The sequence below is a fragment of the Hydra vulgaris genome, chromosome 10, assembly GCF_038396675.1.
Source record: "Hydra vulgaris chromosome 10, alternate assembly HydraT2T_AEP".
Taxonomy (NCBI): Eukaryota; Metazoa; Cnidaria; class Hydrozoa; order Anthoathecata; family Hydridae; genus Hydra; species Hydra vulgaris.
The window spans coordinates 21606717-21623408 of record NC_088929.1 but is presented as its reverse complement, the minus strand read 5'-3'; the positions used below and the strand labels follow the sequence as shown (position 1 = coordinate 21623408).

Below are 16692 nucleotides of genomic sequence, written 5' to 3'. Positions count from 1 at the left end.
CCATTTTTTATAAATAGATATCAAGATTAAACAAGATAAATACTATAAAATACTATAAAATAAATAAATACTATAAAACTTTATTTTCGCACGTTTATTTACATTCTCGCGCCATGTTGTGTTCATAATATATTCTTTTCTCAAAGACCGGCACCGATCAAGCCGTGATATATATATATGTAATTATGACACAGAAACACTATTTATTAATAAAAATCTCTTTTTATTGACCGTAAAGATGGCGTTTATGTGCGCCTGCTGCCCCCTTTGTGCGCCCAATTGTTAAAGGTTGTTATAATTTTGTAGGTTACTCTGGCACCTATTTTTTGATACCAAGATATAAGGATTTTGATGAGAATTGACTGAGTTATGATAATTTTGGTAAAAAAAAAATATTTTTTTTGCTTCAGTTTAATTAAAAAATCCATATATCAGAAATTCGTCACTTAACCAAGTACAACTTTTTATAGAATTGTCCGATTTTTATAATTTTTTCACTTTTAAAAAATTGAATTAAAGGCCTTTCTAATGATATATAACAATCTGCTATTTAATTAATTTAAAATTTTCATGTCACATACCTACTATATAGTATTATTACAAAGCGTATCAATGTATACTGATCGTATATTTAATTATTTAAATTTGTACTCTACAGTTACACCTTCCCAAGAATGTATACAACTGAAGATGGTATACAAAAACCTGCAGTAAAAAAAACTTATTCATGCCCAACATTATCCACGTTTTTATTTTATTGTGCAATTGTTGTGGCAGCTCTTGCGATTTATTTACCAATTGATATGAACTATGGTTTTTTGCATTTAATAAAACAATTCGACTTGTCTTCTCCTAAAAATCTAAGTTTTCATACATATATGTTTAATAAATTAGGATGGGTAAAATTAGATAACACAAAAATTTGGTCAAAAGAAGAACTTTCTAAGTTTAGGGGTGATGTTGGAGAAGATTTATATATATCAATCTTAGGTAAGACTAAGAAGAAAGATATGTTAAGTTTTATAAATTTTAATATACTAGCCTATTAAATTATTTATTATTTAAATTATTATTAAACTATTATTTTAATTTTACTAGCCTATTAAACCTAATAATTACATTCTACTTTTAGGTAAAGTTTTTGATGTTTCCAAAGGTTACAAACATTATGGAAAAGGTGGAGCATACAATTTTTTTACAGGAAAAGATGCTTCAAGAGCATTTGTTACAGGAGATTTTTCTGACTCTGGTTTGGTTGAAAATATAGATAATTTGAACCCAGATGATTACCTTGGCCTATTAAATTGGCTGGAGTTGTATGAAAAAGAATATAAATATGTTGGAAAGCTTAATGGTTATTTTTATGATAGTGAAGGCATGGAGAAAGAAGGCCTGAAAATATTTTATGATGGTGTCAGTAAAGGTAAAAAGAACAAGTTGTTAGATGAAGAAGAAAGCAAATTGTTTCCTAGTTGCAATTCTAAATGGACACCAGAGACTGGTACAAATGTATGGTGTGCAAAAATTAGGTAATATTTTTTTACTAAGTTAAAAATTAATCAACATTCAATGAGTTTAGAGCCGTCTTCCTTTAATGGGGGGGGGGGGGTGAGATCAAAGAAATAGGGGCTCTTTACTAATTTTTTTTTAAGGAAAATGTGCAAATACTATAAAGATTTTTTTTTTTGGGGGGGGGGGGGTCATACCTATTAGCCACAAGACTGAAGAAGTTTCACTTTTTTTTACACTTATATTTGTAAGTTTTTTAGCCCAATAAAAAGTGTATGGCTTGTTTTTTAAATAAAAAATGGAATCTTGTTTTTTTAAATCTAGTTACTTAACTTTTTTTTTTTTTACATTTTCTTTTAACTCTATACTTAAATTTTTTTTATCTATATGGAATACTTTGTTTATCTACAGTTTATTGGTTGATATACTAACTTATAATATTGGATTTATAAAAAGTTATTTTGAAAAACATTGAAAAAAATTTTTTTTTTCGTAATAACTTGAAAAATTTTATTACCATCATTTTAGTGTCCTTTGTTTTTATGCTTGCAAAGGTTTTTCAAAAGTAAATTAATTTTTAGTAAATAGATAAATTTTATGAAAATAGAGAAAGATATACATGATGTTGTTTGAAAAATGTATAAGTTAATTTCAGGTTATTAAGATACTTTGATAATTTGACTATAGTTAACTATATTTTAGATATTTTGTCTATAGCTGTAGTTTTTAATATTGTTGCAATTTTGCTTTTACTTAATTTAAGTTATTTCCAACATACTTTGCCAATAATAATGCTGATTAGAGAAATAGGCTGATACCCATTGATTAGGTAGTTATTAAAACGTTCCAAGATATAAAAGCATAAAATATTAAATTGTATAAACTGTTTTTTAAAAGTAATAATCACATCTATATTAGCTGTTATTTGATTACTGGAGTTTGATTGGGCATTGGCTTGACCGGAATTTGGCTTAGTAATTAAAGACTTACACCCAAACCTGGTCTAAACATTTTTTTAAAAATGATGCTTTTTCAGTTCAGACAGGTTCAGTAAAAATAAATAATTAGCTTTTTTTTTACTATAAAAAAAGTATATTTATAAAATAAGAATAAATTTTTAATCTAAATTTTTAAGAGAAAATTGTATTAAGATCAATAAGTTTGGTAATTGATATGTATCAATCAATAGTTTTCTTATAAATAAAAATTTTGTTTAAAAAAAAAAAAAGTGAACAAAATTTATAAGTAAATCAATTGTAACGTAAAACGTTACAATTGATTTACCTACGATTTATGATTTATTTTTAACGTTGATATACTTTTATACTCTTTCTGTAATTTTGCAGGTGCTTTCCATATTATAATATGTGTTTATTATAGTTGTTTTTCAGTATATTGCTATTATTGTGCTTTAGGTATAATAAATTGAGTACTTTTGTAACAATATGTTAATTAATACCTTTTTCTGGATCAAAACTCTATGTTTGCTAAGAATAAACTTGTCCTCCACAACTAAACATAATTGAGGACTTTTACAAAAAATTAAGCTTTAGATTTTTTGTATTTGATGAAAAATGACCTCAGGTTGAAATTCCATTTAATATTTTTATTCACAACTTTTTTAATTACAACCCATTTCAAGATAATTTGATAATTTTTTCAAGAGAATCTAAAAATGTGGCTAAAATAAAGTTTTTTGTTATTTAGTTATTTTCAAATCTTTTATTTGTTGATTTTTTTACATTTGTTTAAATTTGTCTCTAGTCCTAAAATCCAATATTTGCTCAAATATGCCATTATAGATTTTGTAATGGTACTTTTTAATAAGTAATCTAAGCTCTAAGGGAAGATTATGGTGAAATTGTTACCTTACCATTTTTAAGGGTGCTGAATTCAAAAAAGTAGAGACAATAACCTAATTAAAATATTTTGATGGTCATTTTTTGATTTTAAAATGCTCATGACAAGTTTTTGTTCTGATATCATGAGTTCACTAACCTACAAACTGCCAGAAAAAATGTTGCCAAACTTTTGCTTCAAAATATTTTTCAAATGAACAAGTAATAGTTAATTTATTAAGTTCATTTCCTTAATTTCACAGTGGCTTGTAAATTTTAACTCTAACAAAACTCAGCTATTTACTACAAACAACTATCAAAATACTGTTGACATTCCTATATTAATAAATGGCAACCCTCTCACTGAGTCCTCTTCTTTACATCTTTTTGGATTATGGCCTACCACTGACCTTTCATGGAAACCATATATACAATCAATTGCTAAATTAGCATCTGCTAAGGTTGCTTTTCTTTATCGTGCTTATCTTTATCACTTATTCGTCCCTGTATGGAATACTGTTTTCATATTTGGGCTGGTTCTTCTAATGATGCTCTTTCTCTTCTAGACAAGATCCAAAAACCCATTGTAAACTTAGTTGGACTCACTCTATCTGCTAAGCTTGAGCTTTTTTCCCAATGTCGTAAAGTTGCATCTCTTTTTTTTCTACAAATAATATCATGGTTGCTGCTCAAAGGAGCTATTATTTCTAGTTCCATAAAAAATAAAATTTATTCTCGTTTGACTCTTCATTCAACAAAGTCTCATTCTTTACTGTATCTGTCCCTGCATCTCTAAAAGCTTTTGTTCATCTAGTTTTTTCCCTGCAATTCAACCCTTTGGAACTCTCTCACATCTTCATGTTTTCCTGACTCATACAACATACAACTTTTCAAATCTTCTGTCAATCATTTCCTTGCTCTATAACTCTATTCCTTTTTTTTCTAGTAACTCCCAACTTGAAATTTTGGTTTTCTCCATTATAGATTTAATAGATTTACTTCATTATACTTTTATAGATTTTAGTTTTTTATGAATAATTTAAATTCAAGTTTAAAAAATGATTGAAAACTTGACCATTTTTACAATTGTATTTTTTTTTGCACACGAAAGCTATATTGTTGTTTGATTGTAATGGTAATAAGTATTGGTTATCATTGGATTAAAATGAGTAAACAAATACTAAATAGAAAAAAAGATTAAAAAGTTTTCAAAATTTCAAGATTTTTCAAAATCTTTCATTATCACGAGTTGATATTTCAAAATTGACTGGTGTTTCTCAATCCTGAGTTGGATTCATTTTGGGGCAAAAAAACAGACTTAATCTATTAGAAGTGTAGCTAGAAGTGGAAAAAAAAGGATTTAAAAGTAAGTATAAAGTAAAATCTATCATTTGCTCCATAAGAGCAAGTCAATATCAGTTGCAGAGTGGTTTTACAAGAAAACTTAAAAGCCGTTAAACTTTGATAGGAAAAGTACTTAGATCTCAAGTGTGATGTGACCTTTTGAACTTATTATTAAAAAAATACAAGTAAAATTGCTTTTTAGAGGCTTAGTTAATAATGTTTAGTTAACGATGTTATAAGAGGCATAATGAATGATAATTAGTTTACTTTAGTTGTTAAATTTAGTAGTAATTTAATTTAGTTGTTAAACACATAATGAAAGCCTATACCAAAGGAGAACTACAATACCACGCAAGATTTAATTAAAGTAACAATACCAGATGAAAATTAAAATATGGAAGCAATACCACACAATCAATTAAATCAAAATAACAATACCGGATAAGAAATTAAATTAAGGAAGTGATACCACACAATAATTAAATTAATGTTGCGACTAGTTTTATTATACTATATGAGTCAATTATATAGGGATGAGCGGGGAGAAGTGGGACATCTCCAAAATTCCAGTTAGGAGAGGTCTCCAATCAACCTTATCTAATGTAAAACAATCAGATTTTTCCCCATCTATTTAGAAAATATCATTTTGTTTTCCTGCGTATAGTAAAAACCACCTTTTTGATAAATACCCCACCTTTTTTTGATAAGATTTTTTGAGGGGTGAAGTAGGACAAAGAAAATTAATTAATCTCCTATTTCTACCACTTTTGTGTAAATATTTCATGGAAATTTCTTAAATATTTTGATAAGGATTACAAGTTTATGAATTTAATAGTTTTTAATTAATAATCTGTTAATATGTTGTTAATTACTCGCTTGTCCCATTTCACCTCGTGGTTGTCCCACTTTATCCCATTAGCACAGTTCCTCTAAAAATAAAAATAGAGTATTGTAAAGTTTATATTTTGTTATAACCTGATGTCAATCTTAGGGATAGAATCATAAATTATTCTAGAAATATTTTTTATTTTCCCAGTTCTTCCTACTCTCTCCTTCAACTCAGTTACTATATAAGTTTACTATCTCAAATTACTAATTGATTATGATAATAAGATAGAAATTCTCATGAACACTAAATTTGTGATACCAAATGATACTACTGATATCAGTATCGGTATCTAATAATACCAACATAACCGATACTTTCGATATCAGTATCGCATGGTATCAATATCCATACTGTAAGGTATTTCACTGATATCAAACAATACCGACATAACCAATACTTTCGATACCATTATCTTGTGATCTTGGTGTTGATACTGTAAGGTATTCCACCGAGACCAGACAATAAACCTAGACTCAATATTGATTATCTAGTGTGTAATTACCAGGCTATATTTTTATCAGTGGAAAGATAGATGTCGTTAAAAAATTCAATTATATTAAAACTTAGAAATTTGCTCCCAAGTTCCTTATATGGTAACTAATCTGATCCTATGGTTTGAAAAGTACACCATACATGACTCCTAAAACTTTGAACACGGATTTTAAAATATAAGAACACTTGAAGAAGCGTTTTTTGCCATTTGTTAAAGTGCATAATATGCTCACAATATTTTGGCCTGATTTGGCCACAACCCACTACTCCAAAAATGGTTTGTAGCTAAGGAAGCAAACTCTCAAAACTGTCCTAAGTAGCGAGTTATTAAAAGTTATCGGTCAACTATTGTTATCGAAATAATCTTATTTAAAAGGAAGAAACTAGATTCAGATAGAAGATTTTTTAAAAATGGGTAGCAGCTTTAAACTCAAAACAAGATCCAGATCAAGCTGATGGTGTCAAAATAAGATCTAGCTGATGGCGTCAAAACAAGATCCAGCTGATGGTGTCAACTATTAATCTTAGTGTCTGACAATAAATGTAAAAAATTATCGAAATAAATAATTCTTTATGTCAAAAAATATCTTTACCAATGTTATTAAAAAACATCTTTTAGCAATGTCATTAAAAAATATCTTTAGCAGTGTCATTATAAAGGCAAGTCTAACATTCCATCTCTTATTCAATGGTTTGATCTTATTACTTCTTCCAAGGATGAAGCAGAAATATTTGCAATGAACTTTTTCTCTAATTCATTCCTTAATTCTATTGACCACACTTTTCCTGTCATTAAGGTTGCCAATCAACATTGGCTGAAATGAAAAATATTGAAAAGTAGAGGATCAAATTATTGTCCAGACTTTCTATTATTCAAGTTATTTTACTTTTTGTAATTTTCAGCTAATTTTTGCATTCATAATATTTTATGTTACAATTTTTGTGTGTAAGTCTAATATCCTAATTGTGTATAAGTCTAATATAATAATAATAATCCACAAAAATCGCTGATTTGAAAAAAAAATCAATATTTAGGAATAATCTTTCAATAAAATAAAATAATTATTTTTATATTTTCCTGTCAACCAGAAAAAGATTAATCCCAGTGGATTAATCTTTGGAATAACTTTGGCTTCGATTGCTTAAGTTGTTTTCTCTTAAATTCTTCTACTTCTTGTGGCCCAGACAACATTTCTGTCATCTTTGTCATAGTCTTACAAAAGTTTTCTCTAGAACTCTTTTCAATACTTTCTAAACTATTTAATAAGTCACTAACTTTATCTGGTTTTCCTGCCACAGATACCTTTTCTTAGAAAATGGCATCTGTGGTTCCAATTTTTAATACTTTAAAAATCACTTTGACCCCTCTAACTATTGCACAATCTTCTTAATGTTATTAGCAAAGTCTTTGAATCCTTACTTAACAAACCTGTAATATCTAATCTTCTAACATGTTACTCTCTAAAAATGATGAACTCTTGATTGATTTTTATTATCTTTTTCTACTGCTGACTTGTTAACTGATATAATAGAATAATTTTATTGTTAACTGATATAATAGAATGATTTTATTGTTAACTGATATTATAGAATGATTTTATTGTACATAAAATGGAAGCAGTGTGACAAGGGCTGTAGTATATCAAAAATGTTCTTGATATATTAAAAACTTTAAATAAAATCCAACATGCTAGTTTTCTCCATAAGCTTACTGGTGTTTCAAAAATCATGTGATCGTTTTTTTCTGACTGTAGTATTAAAGTTGCCCTTTTATGGGTAACACTCTTCTTCATTTCAAGAAGCTGTGGGGTACCACAAGGTTCCATCTTTGGTCTTGTGTTATCATGATTTTATTAAAAGGATTAACAAAGAAAGATAGGATTAAAGTATGTGTTAATCATAAGAGAGTAAGTTGTTAGTCTCTAGGTAGGATATTAGAAGTTTGTTAATTAAAAAGTTGTAATAGTCAAAGATCTTACTGTAAAATATTAAAAGAGTTGGCTGGTGACACAATATATACTCCAGACTCCAGAGATCAAAAAGTCATTACTTTTTGATCATTAAAAACAGGTAGTCGGTCAGTCTGATCCCTTTTCTGTGACAACTTGGGTTTGCAGCAGCTTTTGAATTTTAACCAAAAATAAACCTTAGTTGTTTACTGCAATTATTGCAATATTCCTGATATTTCTATATCAATGCAACATTCTTACTGAGTCTTTTACTTTTCATCTTTTTGGATTATCATTCACTACTAACCTCATGGAAACCATATATACAATTTATTGTAAAGTTTTAATCTATTAGGGTTCTTCTATTAAGGTTTAACTATTAAGGTTTTATTCTATTAAGGTTTATCTTTTTAAGTTATCATTTATTAAGGTCCATCTATTATCTCTTTATATTTTCTCAATTCGCAGTTTTTAAGGTCTTCAGTTCAGTCAGCTTCCTTCTTTTTAAATTCTCATTTTTGTTTTTTGTTAACTTTTAACATCCCAACTTCTGTTAATTAGTGGTTACTTGCAGCCTTGGTTTAAATTGCAGAATTAGTTTAAATAAAAAAGATAGTAAAGTTCCTTGTATTTGCAAACTTGATATTACAATATTATATTATGATAGTCGATCCAAACAATTTCATATTTTTGTTTATTGAGGAAGTCAGTCAGAGAAAAATTATCATCATTAAATTCCTTTTTGATCAAAGATCTTTATGATCAAAGGAGAAAGTGTAAATAAATAAAAACTTCTTGTCTCAATAACAGTGGTTGCTATGGAAAATATATCATCAAGTTTATTGGTACTATTATAGTTTATTTTAGCTTTATTTCTTCAGCAGTGATGTACACAAACATCATACCACTGATTGACTTTTGGCAGTAATTGACATATGGTTGGACTCTGCAAGCTAGCAGTGGCGACAATGTTTTTTGCAGAGCCACCTATTCCATCACATGGGGCTTTGCCATGGCTTGTTGCAAATAAACTCTAAATCCAATAAACAGAAGAAACTTTGGCATGAATCTAATTATGTTTGCTATTTTTATACTGTCCTCCCATCAGAAAAGTAATGAGTTTTGTTATTGTTGGCTAAAGAATATTTTTACATAAAGAATGGTTTTGTGCATAACTTCATTGATATCTTGTTTTAAGTCATCTAGAAATAATAGGAAATGCCTTCAATTTTTTGTGAAGGAAGCACTGCTTTTTGTTATCTCGTGTTGTACTTAAAAAAGTTAAAATTAAAAAAAAAAATTAAATAGATAAAAAGAGTAAATCTTGGTAAAATCTGCCACGACAATGGTCTCATCAAGATTTATTGTCTTTTTGTAATGCATTAAATGGCTTTATTGTGATATTGTGATAAATGAATGAGAAGTAATTTTATTAAGCTTTACACACAAAAGCTCTATGAATTAATTTAATGTTAGCGTTATTTTTAATAGTTTAGTTTTATCTGTTGTTGTCCACTATTTGAAATTAACTGACTGTTCACTTTTATTACTGTCTGTAAAAACTTTTGATCACTGTCAGATACTGTTGTAAATAATTTTAAGCAGCTTGACAATTCTTGCATTCGATTATCTGCTGCAGACAATTGTTTCAATGACTTCATTTCCTGATAAGTAATTTTAAGACCTACAGCACTTAACATCAAGTTCACATTTTGGTATATTTTTCACATGCAAACAAAGTATTTACCTTTAGAACCAGCAAGGATGCCCCATTTAACTTAACAATTTTGGAGTTTATGGTTTATGAAAAGATTTGGAGAGTTTATGGTCTTAGTACTTTACTAAATATAATATATTTCATATAAAATTTCTATAAAATTTCATTAATTAACAGAAAATCAATTTTTTTTTTCCCAAATTTTACAGTCTTTTTTTTGTCTAGGCATTTGTCTTTAATAATTATTATATGTTCAGTGATATTGTAAACATTTTTAAGTTCCTATTTTTAACTGTATCATTTTCTTTTTTCTCTCTATCATTTTCAATAAGTTTTAACTCCACCTTGTTCTCTTCACAATATTCAATTTATGTCTGCATTGTGGATTAGGCTTTTCAATAATAACATACAATTATCCAGTTTTATTTATTTTTTTAAATAAATGTTTCATTTAAGATATTGTATAGGTAATATGAACTCAAAGTAAAAAAATAACATAACATTTTTGACACATAATAACACATAAATAAAAATCTATTTGAGTAAAGTTTATCAATAAAAAAGATGCATATTTTTAAAAAGACTTTAAAAATTATAATAAAATGTTTTTTACTTTTTAATAGTCAAGTGGTACAAACTTATGGTAACTACGTGTTCTAGCAACTATGGTAACTATGTGTTATAGCAATTTATGGTAACTGTTCTATGGTATATGTAGTATCTTATTGTTCCTTAAGAGTGTTTCTCACTAATGAAGAAGTTTTGATGATATATACAGTATGTAAAAAAAATAATTGTACACTTAAAAAAAATCATAATTTTAAAGGTTGCATTAAAAAAATAGTTTACCGTTAAAATATTTAAAATCTTATCAAGTATTGTTTTAAGAATTTATTTGTGTATTGGTGAGTTAATTGCTTTTCAAACCTACTGAATTTTACACAATTGATCTAATGATACATAAAATTGACTGCAAAAAAAATAATTGTACAGTTCGAATGTCAAATTGATCAAATTTCATGGGAATTAGTATCAAGTGGGCCTCCTTTAGCCTTAATGACCTCATCTAGAAAATTTGGCATTGAGTTGATCAAATTTTGGGTCTCTTCTGTTGTTATATTATCCCATGCTCTCATTATAGCTTCTTTCAAGTTGTCTTTGCGTCTAAATGTACCACAAATTTTCTATTAAATTCAAGTTAGGACTTTGAGATGGCCATTCCAAAACATTGATGTCATTTATGTCAAAGTATACCTTCGTTTTCTTAGCGGTATGATTTGGATTGTTATTCTGCTGGAGTATGAAATTGCTTCCCATTCTCAATTTTTAAGTATATGGTTTAAAGTTAGCTTTGAGAATTTCACAATACATTGAAGCATCAATTTTGTCATCAATAAATGTAAATTTCCCTACTTCTTTTCAACTCATACTACCCCAAACCATAACATTTCCTTATCCATGCATTACATAATACTAATTTCCATGGAATTTGATCAATTTGACATTATTTTTGAACTGTACAATTATTTTTTTTGCAGTCAATTTTATGCATCATTAGATCAATTGTGTAAAACTCAGTAGGTTTGAAAAGCAATTAATTCATCAATACACAAATAAATTCTTAAAACAATACATGATAAGATATCTAAAAAAATTTTTAAATATTTTAACGAAAAACTATTTTTTTGATGCAATCTTTAAAATTATGATTTTTTTTTTTAAGTGTACAATTATTTTTTTGCATACTGTAAATGAAAGGAATACCTTCAATATTTTCATAGCAGTATTTGTACATTGCTTGTCGTGATAAAATACGATTAACCACAGTGACAAAGCAACTGACTCAGGGGCTCTTGAGCAAAAAATGTGTATAGGCACTAAGCTTTTATACAAAAGTTCTTTAAACAGTAAGTTCCTAAATTGTAAGCTTTTGTCTGCTAATAAAATCTCATATGAAACTATAATTTACTCAAAATTTTTGATTTAAGTATAACATCATAACACAACCTTAATTTACAATGAAAGTGTTTATTTTTAACCAATATCCAATAAGAAAAATGTTTCTGATGGAACATTTCATTCAGCAAGTTTATTGACCCATAATTTTTTATTTGCAAAATCTCCTATAATTTTTTTTTGTTGTTGTTGAAAAGTGCAGCTTCCTTATTTTAATTGCTAGTAAAACCAATACAGAAATTGGATCTTGAGAAATCATAGACTGTAGGTTGATTTTGATAATCTCAAGTTTTAAGAGCGTTTATATGATGCAGACATTAGAATAGTTATAAAGAGCAGTTGCTAATTCTGCTATCAAAGCAATTAGTTTCAATAAATACTCATGTAATTCTTTTTGGTATGAGTGAATTTCTTGTACGAGATTGTCTTTCACATCATTAGAGTATGATTTTACAAATTTGGTTGCAGCAAGTTCCATTTCAGTATGGGACAAGTTCTTGAGATACTGAGGATGCAAAAATGTTAACAAATCAGTAACTTGTTTGTTGCCCCGGAAATGATGTGACTGTAGTAGATGTAGTGCAGTGTCAATAATAGGATTAAAAAAATGTCACCTTAAAAAAAAGTTTGCTATTTCCAATTCTCTGATCTTGTTGTGTATCGTTGTTGGCGAACATATTAATAGTGTTAACTTAAATACACTATTAATAGTGGCGAACATATTAATAGTGTATTAAAGTTAAAAGGTAATTCCTTGATTACATGTAAATTTAAGTTCTTCTTGAGAGTGAACTAGTACAATAAAGATCTCTTTGATTTTTCTGGAGCTTGACAGAGACTTTATCAATAACACAAAGTAATCTTTCCCAAATAACAATTAATAAAATGAATTAAAACTTTCAAATAGCACTCCGAAGACTAACGGAATCATTCCTACAACCTATTTTGATTTTAAGAATGCCAGCATATCTATTTTTTACTGCATGGACATCATCTGCTCAAGAAGACCAACTGGATTCAAAAAGTTGAAAATTTGACTTGGTGTTCAAAGAATGTTATGGCTGTTACATTGGCTTTAATTGGCCAAGTTTAGAATAGTAATAGTACTATTTAGTAGAGCACATGTATAGCTCATGTAGAGCACATGTATGGCACAGGTACAGTAGTTATCATATCTTCAATTAGTTTTTGAACTCCACTTTTCTTTATGCTCATTGCACTGGCACTATCATAGCCTTGACCTCCCATCTTCTCTAAATTTAGCCCTTTTGCTACATTTTATACAATTGGTACACATGTTTACCAACAATTTACCTAAAATCAATAGTACAAAAGATTAAATACCTTTCAATAGAAAGGTATTTAAATATTTTTGGCTATTTCCTATAATAAAGAAATTCACCATTTAACAACATGTATTTAGGTTTAAGTGTAGTAATTGAAGTGAATGAAGTTGAAGTGAAAGAAGTAATGGAAATCTTAAAGAAACAACACTTTTTATTAAAGAGAACCTAAAAAGTAGAAATATTGGTTTGTAATATGAATGGTACATGTTTACCATATCCTCTTCCCTTCCCTAAACAAATTTTCAGTTCATACATTCTACAATATTTTTCCTTTTAAAACCTTATAATAAAATTGCTTCAAATTTTATTCATAATTTACCAATTCAAAAGCTGTAGCAATAGAGTTAGGCCTTGCATAGTCAGATAACTCACAGATTTTGCTTTATACAGCAGTTGTATCTGTAAAACCGAAAGATTCAAGAAAAGATTCATTTATGCTGCAGTTTTCAGAATTCAAATCTAAACTAGGTATGATATCAGCTGGTGTTGCTTGTTGTATCAATTATGATTGCATAGAACAATTCTTGATAGTTTCATTTTTAGTTAAAGGGTTGGGATATTTTGTGGAGTGAGCAGGTAAATGTGTAACCTCTTGTAAAAGTTGGTCAAGTTTAGCTTGCATAGAAACCAAAATTAAAAAGCCAAAGTTTTCTCTTTTGCATTTACCTTCTAATATTATTTTGCGTGTCCTCAAAGTTTAGGCAAAGTGATGTTAACTTAACTTTTATCAAAAAATTTCATTATTCTTTAATTGCATTTTTTATGATCTTTGCCTAAACTGTTTCCAGATTACCATCTGACAATAAAAGCAGATATATGGATGCATAACTTTTCATACTGTTTAATTTTTTCAATTAGATGACATGTTGATCTAATTTTACTGTCAATTCAATGCTAATGAAGATTTAAATTGCATATAAAAACAAAAATTTCCTATAATTTGAGTGCTTTTATATGAAATTACCCTAACTCTAAATCACCAGCATCTAATCAAAGTTGTTGTTTACCATATTTTTAATATATCTCTTTATGGTATGTTGAGTTGTAGCATCGTTTAATCTTTGTAAGATGTGGAATGAATCAAGTAGATGTTTATGTATTACTTAAACTTTTTTCTCAAATCAATATTGGCTTGATATAAATCACCTAATAAAATGTTGGAAGAGCTAAGGGTAACTGTTTTCATTTTGATTCTCAATAGCACCTGCTTCCACATTTGCATCATTTTCCTCATCTGAGAGATGCTCATCATCATAGATTGATAACTAATTAGTCGCCTTTACAATTAAATAATTCATCTAGCAGCTCTGTTTCACTAGTTTTGTATCTTTGCTTATGTTTCACTCCTTTAGGAGGTGTAATTAGCCCCTAGAGATCTTTGAAATTTCTTTGGCTCAGGGTTTGCATCAGGCTTCTTCGAAATGCTTAAAGTTTTTCACCCACAGAGGAAAAACTCTTTCAAACAAGATAATTTTGGCTTCTGCCCAGAGCATTTACATCATGTAATCCTTTGATGGCTATGGAATTTTCTTGGGATTAAGATTTAATTGTTCCATCATAAGCTTTTGCTCCAGCTCTTGGTATTTAGCTTTTAAAGGGCTGTGAAAATCTATCATTAATTTGAATATCTCCTGTAACACCACCAATTCTAACAAAAACGTAGCCTTTTTTCAGTGAGGCAGATTTTTGGCATGATATGAGATCTAGAGTCATCAAGAACATAAATCCTATAATTTTGATGCGTAAAAATGACTATTTTATGTTATCTAATGTACTCATAAAATGACAATAATGAATGAATCAATTTTCCAAATAACAGGAAGCTTTAGGCGCCTTTTGAAACATTTTGAGGAGGACTAAGCTTAGCTCAAACATGTTTAACAAAAATTCTGGTTTAAGGAGACTTTAAGGTCACTGCAAACTTAATGAGACTTTAAGGTCACTGCAAACAGAACAGCAATTTGTTCTCTTGAAAGATTAACAATTTTCTTTGACATATGTGTCCAAACCAGTGAAGTTTAAGATCTTTTGGGTAGAACTTTTGATCTGGTGGAGAGACATTCAGTCACCATTCACTCCAGGTTGGTCAACTCCAAAATTTAAAATATAATATTTATGTACTGAACAAGTGTTTTTCAGGTACCCATTCTTTCTTCACAGTCTACCTACATTATTTAAAAGCATTTGTATATATCGGTTGGAGAAAGTTTTGTCATCCTCTGGCTGCTCTTTAGGGGTTGGGCAACCCACTATTAATTTAAAAAAATTTGCATTGCATTGTAAACATTTTCCTGGTTAATTTTTTTCTAAGTTTTAGGGCTTTGTTATAGTGGGCTTTAAGGTTAGGGCTTTGTTAAGGTTATCATGCTTAAGGTCTTTAAGGTCTAAATAAAACTTGCAACGTGGTAATGTTTAACATGTTTTAACACAAACCTCCACGTGGTAATGTTTTAACATGTTTTCTTTTTTTTTTCACTAAAGTTTATTTAGATGTTTTTAGCAGCTGATAACTCATAATCTTTTTTGTAACTTTTACAAAGTTGGCCTAAAATTCTTTTTCCTCTAAATAGTCTAGATGGCTATTTAGAGGAAAAATTAAACTATTACTATTAAGAGGAAAAATTAAACTATTACTATTTAGAGGAAAAATTAAATTATCACTATTTAAAGAAAAAATTAATTTATTACTATTTAGAGGAAAAATAGAGGACTATTTAGAGGAAAAATATTTTTATTAATTGTTAATGAAAACTAAAAAAAACTTGGACATCAGGTACAACTTAACGTCAGACAGCTAAGAATTTTATAGGTAATAGATACTTAACCACTTAGAAAATAAATAGAAAAAAATTTAAACTTATTTAAAAATGTAAAACCTACAAACCAATTTATCATATGATTTAATTTTGGTTTGGTTTTCGGTCAATACGATTTAAAAACAAGTTAATCTTTTTTTTATTTTATTATTTTCTTAGCTTTAAGCAACGAATGGATGCTTGAATGAATAAATAAATCGGTTTTTAACGGATTTGCATATTAATTGTTTTCTTTAAATATAGTGGTGGCATATCACGTGATTGGATAGGCTTTCCTCGACAATTTTTTAAACCAGGACAGACAAGTTATAGATGTGCATGCGTGAATGAAAAGCACCTTAACGATCCGAGATTTAAAGTATACACTGGATGTGACCCGTATGCAACAATTTGCAAAATTTCTGATTAAAATGATTTTTAAAATGATATTTTAAAATTTGATATTTTCTATGTTAAATATTATATGTTATGTATGTGTATATCTTTTGTTAAATATTATTTATATAGAATTTTTGAATAAGAAAATACTTAATAAATTTTGTAACAAAATGCGGTTTTTATATTTGGTTTTTACTTTTTTTTTCCAAAATCATCCTTGTTTTATATTGGTTTAAACACATAATGTTGCGCATTTATATCATTTCTGTAAGTTTAGGTCAGAATCATGAATATTCTGTTAATGGTAACATGTGACCCAGTATAACCTGCTACGTATCCTACTGTCAATTAGACTTGCTCTTGGAAAAGACTTTACAGTAAAAGAAAATTTTGGCTAGCGTCTATATTTGTTTGCAGCGTCGCGCCCCTTTTTCATCTAATAGACTGGCGTAGAGGGC

The 16692-nt window shown here is 28.3% G+C and overlaps 1 protein-coding gene across 1 annotated transcript; it reads left to right on the top strand.

Annotated features, from left to right (window-relative positions):
* Positions 1 to 225: 225 nt before the first annotated feature.
* On the top strand, positions 226 to 16405 carry LOC100199105 (neuferricin). Its single transcript, XM_065807490.1, has 4 exons — positions 226 to 381; positions 659 to 990; positions 1133 to 1529; positions 16100 to 16405. The coding sequence occupies exons 2-4, from the start codon at positions 675 to 677 to the stop codon at positions 16263 to 16265; spliced, it is 879 nt and encodes a 292-aa protein (XP_065663562.1). The 5' UTR covers positions 226 to 381; positions 659 to 674; the 3' UTR covers positions 16266 to 16405.
* The last annotated feature ends 287 nt before the right edge of the window (positions 16406 to 16692 follow it).

Coding starts and splice junctions, on each gene's coding strand:
- LOC100199105 (XM_065807490.1), top strand. CDS start 675: ATGTATACAACTGAAGATGGTATACAAAAACCTGCAGTAAAAAAAACT. Junction 991..1,132: donor TTTATATATATCAATCTTAG/GTAAGACTAAGA, acceptor TTCTACTTTTAG/GTAAAGTTTTTGATGTTTCC. Junction 1,530..16,099: donor GTATGGTGTGCAAAAATTAG/GTAATATTTTTT, acceptor CTTTAAATATAG/TGGTGGCATATCACGTGATT.